The sequence below is a fragment of the Cinclus cinclus genome, chromosome 11 (assembly GCF_963662255.1).
Source record: "Cinclus cinclus chromosome 11, bCinCin1.1, whole genome shotgun sequence".
Taxonomy (NCBI): Eukaryota; Metazoa; Chordata; class Aves; order Passeriformes; family Cinclidae; genus Cinclus; species Cinclus cinclus.
The window spans coordinates 4,718,021-4,731,567 of record NC_085056.1 but is presented as its reverse complement, the minus strand read 5'-3'; the positions used below and the strand labels follow the sequence as shown (position 1 = coordinate 4,731,567).

General features: G+C 39.9%; 1 protein-coding gene across 1 annotated transcript in view; it reads right to left on the bottom strand.

Annotated features, from left to right (window-relative positions):
• The window catches only part of LOC134048357 (polycystin-1-like protein 2), a 35,895-nt gene extending 30,408 nt beyond the window's left edge, over positions 1-5,487 (bottom strand). The window contains 6 exon segments of the mRNA XM_062500084.1: positions 100-247; positions 667-777; positions 1,544-1,729; positions 4,340-4,504; positions 5,038-5,445; positions 5,448-5,487. Coding sequence (XP_062356068.1) covers positions 100-247; positions 667-777; positions 1,544-1,729; positions 4,340-4,504; positions 5,038-5,445; positions 5,448-5,487 — 1,058 coding nt within the window.
• Between the last annotated feature and the right edge of the window lie 8,060 nt (positions 5,488-13,547).

The window sequence follows — 13,547 nt, the reverse complement described above, 5'->3', positions numbered from 1 at the left end:
ATCTAGTTATTAACATCTGATGTATGAGACTTGGTATATTCAATAGAGTGCAAGCAATGAAATGTAACTGTTTGAAGAGAAATGAAAGCTATATCTTACGTTAGAGGGTAGTAAGGATCAATAGTGTGACCATCTCCAGTGCTAATGGTACAGGAAAGATTCCCAGAGTACGGAGAGAGCAGCCAGGTCAAAGTGACTGTGATATTTTCAAAGACAAAACATGTGTCTGTCATAACCAGCTGCAGACCTGCAAAACAGAATGACAGAATTTAGTGCCAGTGTTCATCTACTTTTCTTACAAAATTCAATTAATTTTCAGGCATTGAGAGCCAACCTGCTCCAAACCACAGTTGGTACTACTGCTAATTTGTGTGCATTAGTGGTGTGATAGAGAGCTGATTCTTTTCCATGACTGCTAATCAAAATTCTTGTTGGAGCATAGTTTCACCTGAATGTGTTTCATATGTTGGAATTTCTGGGCTTTGTATTCTACCCAGAACCCTCAACTGGGACAGAGAATTTACATTTTTGTGCCTATTTTCAGTGATCATCACTATTCCAGTTTCTTCCCTGAGTATGAAACAGTGATTTTTGAGATAAATACGAATGGTCGCGATGTCACAGCAAAGAACAGCACAGCATTTTGGTGTGCCCCCTCTCTCTTACCTTCCTTGCAGTGGTATTGAATAGACAAATAGCTTCCCAAAGCTGGACAAGGATCTCCAAAGAAAGTGCCATCTGCTGCCACCTGGCAGGCCTGCAGACTGTGACACTGGCCTGGAAAAGGAGCATTTCAGATCAGCGAGTGGCTTTTGCTTTTACTGTCACAACAGCTCAGATGAAAGAGGATTGAGAAACAAAAGGGGCAGAAGGAGCAGTATTCATGTCTGTGATTTCCAGACAAATTTCCACATCACTTTGACTTTAGTGTGTTGTTTATCGTGTGGCATTTCTTAGTGCCACTGCCTTTTATTGGAACAAAACTGAATTTGAAAAGATACAAAAAAATAAAGCTTATATGTTTTGTTTAGTTTTGTCTGGAAGCCCTGAGAATCACCCTGGGGACAGGCCACAGTCACTGTTTAGTATCCAAGCCCTTGGCTCCAGCAGGGTGTGTGCATGTGGCAGGCAGCAGCAGGTCCCTCCTGCCTTCATGTCCCCATGGGTGTCAGCCTTTTCACCCCTCCTGGTTTGGAGTTAGGTTTGTCTGGATGTGTTGCCTTGCATCTCTGTCTAACCTTGTGAATCCCACTGAATTTGTCAAGGAATCAGTGTGCTCACATATTTTCATCCTACAGTGAGAGTAGCCAGGCACACCCTTGTCCTTTATTTGCTCCTCCCCTCTCCGGAATCTTTTCTCCTCACAAAACTCCTCCTGTAGCAACCTCCTCCCTGTCAGAAGTTCTCTGTGATTCCCTTCATTTTAGGAATAATCCACTTTCCCATTTGCTAACTCTACTGGAATACAAGATAAAGTATTTGAGGCACAAGGAACTTTGGTTCACACTCTGTGTTTCTGACAAGCAATGCTGTAAGATACCACCTGCTACTTCATCCTTGACGCTGATCCAGTTGCAGCCTTCATCTGTTTCCAACTGGAGAGGAGTCTCTGACACACAGTAGTGAGGGGTCTTCCGCCCATAGAAGCTCTCTTCAATTTCAATAACTTCTCCTGATCTACACTGTACAGTGGCATTGTAATTATCACAAGCAATGCTCTGGCCAGATTCTAACAGGAGACAAAACCCAAATATTACCTTTTTGAATTTCTGAAAAACCCTGCTACAATTCTACTGCATGTCCATTTTGTTTTGTTTCTCTTTCTTCCCTTTTCTCCCTTTTAAGCTAAACAATTACGTAAATCTAAGAAAATTACAAAATAATTAAATATTTTTGTTTTTAAAAAGTCAAAATTAATAGATTTATGTTTCTTCTGCATTAAAACATTAAGGACATTTTCAGTAAGCATAAAATATTTTAATTATAAAAATAAATAGTATTTTTGTGGAAAACTCCTAGCATTTGTTTGACCTGAAATACTGGAAGGTTTGAAGTTACTCCTTACTTCCGAAAGAGATGTATGGATTGCATAATATTCAGGTAATTGCTTTGGAGAATAGTTTGCATATTAAGTGTGGAGCTGATCCCATTTCTGCTACAGAGACTCCTTTGTTCCTGTGTGATATTTGACTGACTTCATTCAGTAGGACTGCTCAGATGGGTAAGGTCATAGCTCTAAATGCATACACCTCATTCTTTGATTAATCTGGGGCAGTTAATTATCTTTCAGAGTTCTTAGTATCGTGTAGTAATCAGGATACTTAATACCCTGAAGAGGAGGATGTGAATAACTGCTCTCATATGGGAGTGTTGCAAAAGGATGTTTTTGTTTCAGCAGTCCCAGTTTTAAATACATTGTCCTCCCCTTGTTGTTTGAATCATTCCCATCAAGTCCCTTGATTAACAGTGCCAGTGTGTGCACACTGCAATAATTGTGTGCTATTGTTATTTAAAGGCTAAAGCTAAGCCTGGCTGTAACTATAGCAACATGACCAGTGTGCAGATTAGAGCTCTCTAAATAAGCTTGAAAAGTAACGTGCTGGTAAATTCTAGTATGGACTATTATCTCATGCCTTTTTTTGTTCTCTGTATGAAGATTTCTCACAGTATTTGCTGTCTCAGCAACTTTCACATGGAAAGATGTACAAAACTTGATGTATGTTTCTAGGTACAAACCCTGGTTGGATACATATATATTTACTATAATAAACTGCTAACCTACAGAGCACCAAATGGTAGAACTGCCTTGATCTCGGCTTGGTTTCCTGGGTAGTGGAATGATGAATGTAGTGTAGGATATTGTTGCTCTTTGAATTTAATGGGCTTTCAGTCAGATCCTATGGTAACAGATGATAGTTTCCTTACAAACAGACAGTTGTCTACTGTTGTAATGGAAAAATAATTTTAGTCTGTTTTTGTAAGGAAAATAAACTCAAGGGATTGTGCTGTCTGCCAGTTTCCTCTCCCCCAGTAATTTTTAATGTTAGTCATCTTCATCTAAATTTGATGTATAGATATAAATCTCCAACACCCTAAAACTTAATGAAATGCAGTATCTAGGGAGAAGAGAAAGAGCTACATCGATGCCTCTGTGAGGAGTGGGAACTATAACCCTGCGTTTACCTATTCTGAGACATGGAATTCAAGTGGCCAGCATGTACACCTGGAGCTCTGGAGCAGCTGCAGGGGAGGGAGTGAGGTAGTGAAAAGTATTTGCAGAGGTGGGACATGCAGGGGATATGGGAGTAAACTGGGAGTGTTGAGGAGGAGCGTAGGGAGGGGATGTGGAACAGAAAATTGGGATAGGAAACAAAACTTTATTAGCTTTGCTTATTGCAGAACAACTTATTTATGTCAGTAGTAGTAGCTGGACAAGGCAGTAGCAGTTCTAGGGCTTGTGGTAACCTGTACTTGCATACTTGATTGGAAGCCTTTTTATATTAGTGAGCCCTTAGCCAGACTGTCCTTCCACGGTGCTTGTGACCCCAGTTCTAGCTGCAGTTTAAAGTATTGTTGTGCAAACTGCGAGGAATACAAATTCCCCTCATATCTATATGTTGAAAGGATTGCTATTGCCAGCATTCCTTTCCAGAACTGTTTGTTCCAAGTCACAGTTTGAGGGACACAATGTCTGTGGATTTTCTGTCTGAGCCCAGGAAGTGCAGGTTCCTGTCTGCTTTCTTAACCTGGGGAAAACCTTGAACTTCGCATGATGGAGGGGTCTGAGAAGAAACAAGAAAATCTTGCTCTCGCTTTTGCTCACTCCAGGCTGCAAGGAGAGGTGCCTCTGGAAGCCTGACTATTTTTGCTGCAGTTACAAATAGAAATTTTTCTGGCGCACATTAATGAGTGTTTTTACAGGGCAGCCATACATGTCCCACCTAGCCCGGGTATTATGGTGTTGTGGGAGTTTACTCTTGCAGCCATGCTTTAACATGGCCATCTTATGTCCACTATAGATGTGGACAGCTACACATTAGATTCACTCTCAGATCCATTTCTATTTTATCAACCCTCTGCTGGAGCCCTAGGCTTCAATGTCTGCTTGCTGAGCACTTAACATCTCTCACTGACTTGTGGGTTCTTCCTTCTCTGGATAAGGTCTTACATCAGCACACTGGAAAAAGAGCACCTCCTGGGGTTATATGGCTTTTTGCTTGTTCACATTTAGTAAGGTTCATTAAGTTATTTCCCAGCTACTTTGAAGCAACAAGGCAATTAATGCCCCACTGTGATCATAGCACACTCACTTCACTGTTCCAGCTGCGGTGTATCTTACCAAACTCACAAATGAAGTCAAATTCCTGGCTGCAATTTTCAGTCACACCCCACTGATACTTGGCATTCTTCAGGATGTACCCACATGTGGATGAGAAGGGAGATGGCTGATCCTTGTACCAGTTACTGTAGCTTATATTTGAAGTGTCCAGCCAAGTTATTGACCCTGTGAACAGAGAAATTGTGTCCTGGATGTTTATTTTCCACAGTAATAGAATTAGAGCCCGCAGAGCAGGACTGTAGCCCTGCTCCTACTGAAGCAGGGATGGTTTAGTGTGGATAGGATCTTCAATTACATTTTATATTGAACCTGATACAATCATGAAATGAGATACTGCCACTTCCACCTGTGCTCCCAGCCTCAAGATTTCACCATTTCCCTTGCATCAGACCTTGCAGCACTTCCTAGTGGGATGAACTGGCTTCCACTGGAGACTTAACACAGGATATTTGTTTCACTGGGTCAGCAAGCTGGTCTTATTCACCATGTGTTCACACAACCACAAGAGCCAATGGAAAGGATGATAACATGCAACAAGGAAGCGAAGCCGGCAGTTAAACACCTTAATATAAATCTGAAGATACAGCAACAAAAGACAGAGGCTTTTCAGCAGATATCTACAAAGGCACTGCATTTTTACCATGTTAAGAAAGCATCATGAGCTAATACAATTTTAAAGACATTTTAAAACCACCTACCATCAGTAGTTTCATTCAGCAAGGAGTTTGAGATCAGTCCTATCCACCATTCCTGATCCTCAGCAATATGTTTTTGCAAGAACTCTTGAGTGTCCTCATTTGGAATAAAGACAAGGTGCCCTCCTCCTTTCTCACACCAGCTCTGGGCACCTGTGAAGGTTCGATGGAATCTAACAAACTCGTAGCATGAATGGTTGAAAGCTTGCTGGTACTTTGAACAAGGTATTCCTTCATCAATTGCTTCCTCCACAGCCATGCACACAGCAAGAAAAAACAGAACTGTGACCCCCAGCCACATTCTCAGCTCAGTGCCATGCATCGCACTTGTCTTGCTCTCCAGGGCACCACTCTTTTTGCTGCCTTCTTCAAAAGCTTGAGATGTCATCCTTGTTGTGTCATCAGCATTCTCCTTCCTCTTTGCTGCTTGCCACGACAGCAGCAATAGAGCATAGAACAGAACAGAACTTCTAATATATAATTGTGATTGCATCTGGGGTGTGTTGAGCAGATGCTAAGCCCCTGTACTGGCCCTTGTGAGCTCTATTGTACAAATGTCACATCCCATGTGAAATCAGTTTGAGGAGAAGACATTAAATAATTGCTTTCTTCATGAGCAGAGAAGATAAAGTTGATATATGCTACTGTTGAACATGTGGAAAAGTGAGATAAAGCTGCCTTATCAAAGGCTTCATTGTGTGAACATTGGAGTTGGGAGCTCTTTACAACAGCAAAGAGATGCAACAGTGAGAATAAAAAAATGAGAAACACAAGGAATTATGAGATGGGAAAGCACACTGCTTCTCTAGATACATTTAATTGGTCTGGATTGCTTTATTTTTAATAATTATTGTTTGAGGTGCTTCTTTTAGATGCTAATTCAATGTCTATAATTATTGTATCATATCTATCCTGCCCTCCTGTTTACGTATGTGCAGATTCATCTCAGCTGTTCCAAGTAAGCTTCATTTTGAACTGTTGTGTCTGCTTAGAATTCCACACACCAAGTGAAATGCTCCCATCATCCCTTAAAAGATAAGTTGCTCAACTATTTGGAGCTACAGTATTTATACCTGCTGGGAGGCAAAAGAAAAGACCATAACTTAAACCAATGATTTAGGAAAGATGAAAATATTGCCTTAGTCATCAGAACTACTTGAGAGGCCTATTTGCATGTTCCGAAGGCTGCTGATGGACTTTGGGAAGCAAGCCCAGCAACATTTAGGAGCTGAAATACCTAGATACATCCCAACTTCCTTATAAGGGATATCCATCAGGTTTACAAAGCCACCCTTAGTAGAAGCACACTACAAATGAAGATTTTAGCTATTGTGATCCTCCTGTCCTTGGCATTAACTCCATTGAGTTTGATGCCATTATTATTAATTTATACCACCATAACCCAAAACTGAAAGAACATTCACTTATATTTGGGCATGGGTCAGTGAGCCAGTTACCCCAGCACAGAGGAATCGGCGATGTTTGATGGATTCCTGCACTGCAGAAATGCCTCCTGCACTGCACTGCTGGGCTGAAGGCAGTGCCCATCCCTGCAGTGTGCCAGTCCCACTCCAAAGCTTTCTTCCAAAGTCAAGTGCATGCACTGCATCCAGCCAACATCTAAGAGTGGACTTCAATCCCAAGACCTTTCTGGACCTCAGGTTTATGGCTGTCTTGCTTAGCTGGAAAAAAACCAGGACTGTTATCAGGGTTTTCAAGATAAAGTTAATTGGAAAGTGTTTAATGGGTAAGAAAATTGTGGGGGATGAGAGGAAAGGAGAAGAAAATACACTATGTTGGATGTCTTCCTTCTCACCACACCTGCAAATCAAGAGTTCAGCAATGAAACCTTTGGAGCAGATCCCACATGAATTTCTGACTGATTAATAGGGAGAGCTTATGGAGCAGCTATGATGTGAATAATGACTGGATTTCCCAGCTCTGGAGAAGGCCAATCCATATTCTAATTAGCTAATTGGCCCGGACACCCATCCCCTTCCCAGAGGAGACTGTGTAACTATGATTATCAGCTGCTTCTGTTGGGGGTGTCTGCAAATTAGGAGTCCCTTTCAGGTCCCTTACAAAAATGCACAGGCTTGAGTTTGGGAATGCCCAATCCAACTGTTTTGTATTCAAGCTGTTGCAGCGGTCAGAGCTGAGGGCATGATGCTTTTTCCAGAATCCCTGCTTCTTCTTGGGCCCTACTGACTTGCCAGGCTTCATAGTAGTTGGCATGCAGCCCTCCCACTTTGTCCTTCTAGATATAAGAAACACAGTCTGTTTTTGAAAGCACAGGCATGATGAAGGAGACTGCACTTAAATATAGACATTTCCAGTAGGAGCTCACTTTTGTGATGAATGTGGTCTGTAGCATTGTCCAGTTCTTTCTCTGTCACTGGAAATGTGACTACATGAACATACTAAAAATGCCAGGGCTGAGGGTGCTACAGGCTCTCCCCTGTGAATCTGCTCCAAAGGCATTGAAATTAATGGAAGTCTTGTCTGTGGCTTTGACGGATTTTGAAATAGCCCTGAAAAAGAACAAATAATGTTTAGAAGTGTCTACAAATAAAGCCAAGCTCTCCAAGTGAGTCTACTGTTGGCAATTTCTATAGCAATGTGCATTTTTTTCTTAACCTACGGTTGCTATAAGTTACTCTTCAGTTGCCTGCAGCAGATGGAGAGCGGAAGAAAGACAATTTCCCTCTTTGGCAATTTGTTAACTTTTTACACTTTAGTGCCAGGAAAGCATTCTGTGGGTTTATTCTGTTTACCAGCTAAATGAGAAAAGCATTTACATGAAAAGAAAATACTGCTTTTAAAGCATCAAAATTAGCGGCTAGGGTCTTCAGGAGGAAACTTCTGAAAATCCTTTTCACTCATAAGTGAGAACTCACTTGATGTCAAGTAAGCAGTGCTCCTTGAACTTACCTTCCTGTGGGAAACATGTCTTTTGCATTCTTCCTCAGCAGAAAGACATTTTTTTAAAAACAGCTTTCTTATGCCAGAAGTAATTGAATTTGGAGTAGTCCTGATCTGTAGCCCAGTGCAGATCACAGATCACAGCTGCATCATGACAGCCTGAGAATGCCCTGTGATTCAAACTGCAGCACTGCAGAATAGCTTGACAATCCATAATGGAGACCAGAAAGTGCTAGATTTGAAGAATTAAGGAACTGAAGAGCTGCCAAAGAGCAGGAATAAATCACACCCCTGTTCATTTTGGCTGTTGTTCATTTGCCTTGAGGAAGAGCAAGTAAAGTTACTCTCTATAGGAGGATATTACCATCTTTACATTCCTGAATATTACTGAATGTAATATACAGATTTTTATCAGGAATATAAGCATCACTCTTTTCTATTAATTAAATAAACAGAAGAATGGAAAACTGATTTCTATTACTTTGAGGTAGAAAAAAGATTATTTTCAGGTATTATGAACTTGAGACAAGATTATGAGTCGTCCATTTTACTGTGTCATGTAAACTTCTGAAGTGTGAAGAACATTGTTATCCTGATAGGTAGTACTGAGTCCTGAGCAGACTCTACACCTACATCTACACTTTTCATTTTCTCAGCTGGCTTTAAAAATGCCCACTTGCCAATTAGTTTAAAAAGGTGGATCACAACCCCACTTTCTTCCTTGCTGCTCTCCTGTGCTGCTTTTCCTGATGGTGAGACTCAGTTACTGCTGACTGGAAAGGGTTTGGTCTTGTTGTTGCTTCTACTGGCTAATTTTCCATGAGGCAACACACTGAACTTACCAGTGATCCCTGCCAAGTTGCAATTTTGATGTTATCTTGTTTATAAAAACAAGGAAAACAATTCTTATCTGTACAGGATGCAATAATTAAATTAGATGTTCATGCCTGGCATGATGGGGTCAGGATAAAGATAAGTAGGATTATGTTCAGGAGCTGTTGGTTTGAACATAATTTCTGTTTATAGGATGTATATGGTTACCTGGATGAGTCCCTGATGATCTTCTCATAGGACCTGTCCCCTTGGAATTGTCTGGCATTGCCTTTAGACTCCTAGCTGGCCTTTCCTCGCTGCCACAGTTGATGACTCAATCCCCGCCTCTTTCCCAGCTATTTCCCCTCTGTTAATGCCTTTCAGAGCAGAACTTTGACTGTTAGGAGAAAGGGGATAAGTGGGCCCATTAGAACATTTATTGAGCTGGGGTTATTGATGGCCAAAGTGAGCCCTAAGTTCACACAGAAAAGAACAGAACTATCTCAAGCACCTGAGGACACCTTATGTGTCCTTGTGCTCATGTTTGACTGAGTGGCACAATTTAGATCTGCCATTGCCTTAATATCTTAATTAGAGAACTGTTAAAAGCATTAAAGGTGCCCTCTTTGGGTAAAACATTAACTGGTAGATACAAATAGACTGAACTTTGCCCAGCGCACACAGAGGCAAAATAAAATGCTTGGATCTGAATTTACAGCCATCATTTACAGCCACTGTCTCTGCAGTCTCCCCAGATTTCCATAAGTGTAAAACTGGCCAGACTTCTAAGGTGTTTCAGTTTCCACCTCTTGTTTTATTTTAGTTGGTTACACATTTGTCTTCTGCTTATTATGAGCTATTTCAGAGCTTACAGGGCATGGAAACAAAGAGGAAAAAAACTCTATTACAAGTTGTTTACATTGATAATGTCTCTTATGAGCAGATATCCAACAGCTTACAAAAGCGATCAGCTTCACAATCCCCATGATTTCTGTTCAGGAACACGGTTTTAATGTTAATCCTACCACACTCAGTTGGCGTTTACTAAAGCCGGAAAGTAGTCCTGCTGAGTTTTTCCTTATGTTCCCCCAAAGATGTACAGTAGTATCTTACCAAGTAGGATAGAGTGCAGCAACATCAACTTATGTCACTGTACCCATTTGTGACCTCGTTTCTACACCTCCAGTCGTGGAAGTGAATGTCAACCATCATCCTGTCATTCTACCCGCTTGAAAACGCATGACTGAACTCCATAATTTGCATGTTAAAACATGTAAATAGGGATGTTGAAAGTTGCAGATGAGGTTATAAAAGTCTTACAGTGAGGAAGTTTATGTAGGTACTGTAGTTGTTTATTTGTTTTAGTGTCTAGTGTTTAAATATTTGGTCATTATGATCATTGGGCAGGCTCAGTCTGATGGATACCAATATGGGAAGGCCAGCAGTTCCATACCTCAGCACTTGAAGAGTTTTAATATTAAGTTACATTATATATTTATTTTAATGAACAATTCAGTATTTCTCATTATAGGTATTAAAACTCTGACTGTAAAAGAGAAAGCAATACTTTTGTTGTCAAAGAAATTGTGAAATTGCGCAAAAAAACTCCTCTTCCTCAAAATTAAAATTTTATCAAGGAAATTAAAATATCACAAAACAAGTCATTTTTGTCCAAATAATGAGCAAAATAATACATGATCAAAACAGTTTTGACCCAAGTAATATCTGGTCAGAATAATATAGAGAAACTATTGTTATTGAAATTTGAACAAACTACATGAGTAATTTGTGTTTGAAATTATACCTTAACAGTGCAAGAGACATGTTTTAAATAGTCTGGTGTCAGTTTAGTGAAATGAGATCATGCCAATGAAATAGCATTTAACAAAGATAAGAACTTGTATTTCTAGAAAGTGAGATAGCAATCAGTATGATTTCAGCAAGAACAACTCCTTAGTTCATACCAGTTTTACTGTTGGAGTTTTGTTTGGTAGTAATAGATAACTTTTGATAGCTCAAAGTTCTTAGCACAGCTTAAAGTCATATATATCAAGTCAATTTGACGTTTGTTAATGGGCTTTAATTAGAACTCAGTTTCTGTGAGCAAAAGATTGAGATTAAAATAAATTAAGTACAATAGAGATAAGGAATTATATTGGTCTCTCTGTGATTTATAAAGCAATAACTTGCTTCTTGCTAAGTGAACCAAAAGTGCAAAGGTAGGCACACAGCAATGACATTATTGTACTAGAAATGCAGTTAACAAGCTCTGCTGCCTTGGAAGGCTTTGTTTTGATTAACCACAGAGATCACACCCAAAATGTAACCCCCAGCCTCCAAAAATCTCTTAATGGCCCTTTTAAAGTCTCTTTAAAGTCCTCTTTAAAGAGGAGCTCAGGGCATGCAGAAACTGGAGGGAAGTGAAAGTGAGAAAGAGCCCAAGTGGAAACAGCTTGTGGCCTTCACCACAGTTGTTTAGAGCAGAAAGAAATATAGAGAAGCAATCTGCACGTGGTGAGGAGCTAGTGACTTCAAAAATGTTGTCATGAGGGGTGAGTAGAGAGAGGAAACTGTGGAGAGAAATGTGAGATCTAGTTGGGGGAAGTTTTATATTTGAAGGGTTTTGCAACAAGAAGAAACATTGTAAAATAATAAAATTAGAAAAATCACCTAATCCACATTCTCTACTGCTGATTATTGCACATTGTAATTGTAAATTGATGGTTTGATATTTTGCCATTTCAGTGCAAAAAGGGGAGAAATCATACAGTTGCCAAGAAAATTAATCTCCCCATGCTGTACTAAACTGCTTATTTGTCATTAATGTGACGAAAACAACAAAAAACCGTGTTTTGCTGGTAAATTAAGTATTTTTTACTGACAAGCAAGAAACGCTAACTTCACAAAGCTTCTCTATTTAAGCTGTACAACATATGAGACAACTTTCAGTCACAGACACCTAAAATTAGCAACCAAACACACTTAGGTTGATTTCAGAAGCTTTTGGATATCTGCAGCTCCTTGTTCTTCAATTCAGACAACTTTTAACAAGGTTTTCAATTATCTTATCACGGCTGAACCTTAACCTACATGAACACTTGGAGTGGAGGAGGCTAAAGAAGTTTGAATTAATCTTTTTTTGCTTGCTTGCTCTATTGAAATCTTAATATCACTACAGATTAGACAACTCACAGATCAGATAATTAAAACTGCAGCATTAAGAGCTGCACACATAAATGGATGAGGATACACTGAAACAGATATATTAAAGCTAAACAGAACATTGTAGAGAGAGAAAAAGTCCCCATGGCTTAGTGAGAGTAGATTTGGGCAGCTTTGGTATTTTGCCAGATCCTTTTCAGTCTCTAACATTGCTGAAAAATCCCTTACTTGACTTTGTGTATCAAGTGAATCAGCATGTCAATGCACACACACACTCTCACATACATAAGCACACACATGCATATGTGCAGTGGATATGCATGTCTATATGTATGTATCTCCATATATATGTGGATTTTGATCCCCTTCATCTCTTACAGCCTTCTGGTTCAATCCTGATGTTTATTAGTATTACTAATTCAAACAAAGACCTTATATTTTCTAATCTGGCTTTTTATTTTGTTAAAAATAAAACTGCTTCTGTCAGTGCTTTCCAAAAAGAGACTAAGGCAGGCTGTTGTGATGATCTCCCGGTGTGAAGAGCAGACATCAAACAGACAGGAGGTTCGGAGAAGAACAATGTATAATAAATGTGTCAGAAGAGTCTATAGCACAATTGTGTTTTGAATAAAATAACTGTTGCAGTTCTAAGAGATCAGTCAGTCTTAAGAGGTGATGTTAAACATTTTGGAAACAACGGTGATTCAGCTGAAAAAATCGGCTTTTAGGGTAACCCCATATGAAATTGCATAATATATAATTGTGCAAAGATTTTCTTTATCCTTCATGGTCAATGGAGCCTAAGATTTACTCAGCAATCACATGCTTTATATTGAAATAATTCTCTTTCCAAAGGATTTTAAAATTAACAACATTGAACTCAGTTAAGTACCTTATCTAGAAACAAAAGCATGAAGTTAAAAATCTGTCTTAGTTTTAATGAATCCTGCCATACTTTCATAGGTGGATTCGGGTCACATATGGGAGAATATGGCAGAGTGAAAAGATACTTAGTTCAGAGATGTGCCACTCAGTTGACTATGGAACAGCTTGTACGTAAAGAAATACCCCACATGATTATTCAGAGGTGATAATTTGTTAATTTACAGAACAGCCCAGTTTAAAGTCACAAAATGGAAAGAAAAGGATAATCCTATGCTCTGAAGTGGTTGTCACTCCCAAAGTGCCAAATCCAGAGCAACGAGCAGAGATTTTTTTTTACTTTTCCTCTCCTTACCAGCCAAAAGAGACAAGCATCCCTAGCAGTGTCTAACATTTACCTGGAAAGCTGCAGGTGACGTTTCAGCCACTCCAGCTGTCTCTTGGGTCTGCCTGCCTCTGCCAGGTTCATAAGGAGCAAAAGGCAGAGTTAACGTGCCTCTTACTACCCCTTCGAGCCAGTGAAAGAGTTAATTTTAATACGAATGTGCAAGAATTAGAGTGTATGTGCTAGGGATTAAAGATCAGCTATTATAAATAGTCAATCTATAAGCCACCGGCCAGCAGCTCGCGCCGCACTTTGACCTTATCTTTCTCTGTAACAGGAAAGAGCCGTTCTGAGCCCGGGCGGGGGAACAACGGCCCTGCAGGAGCGGCTGGGCAGAGCGCAGGCACCG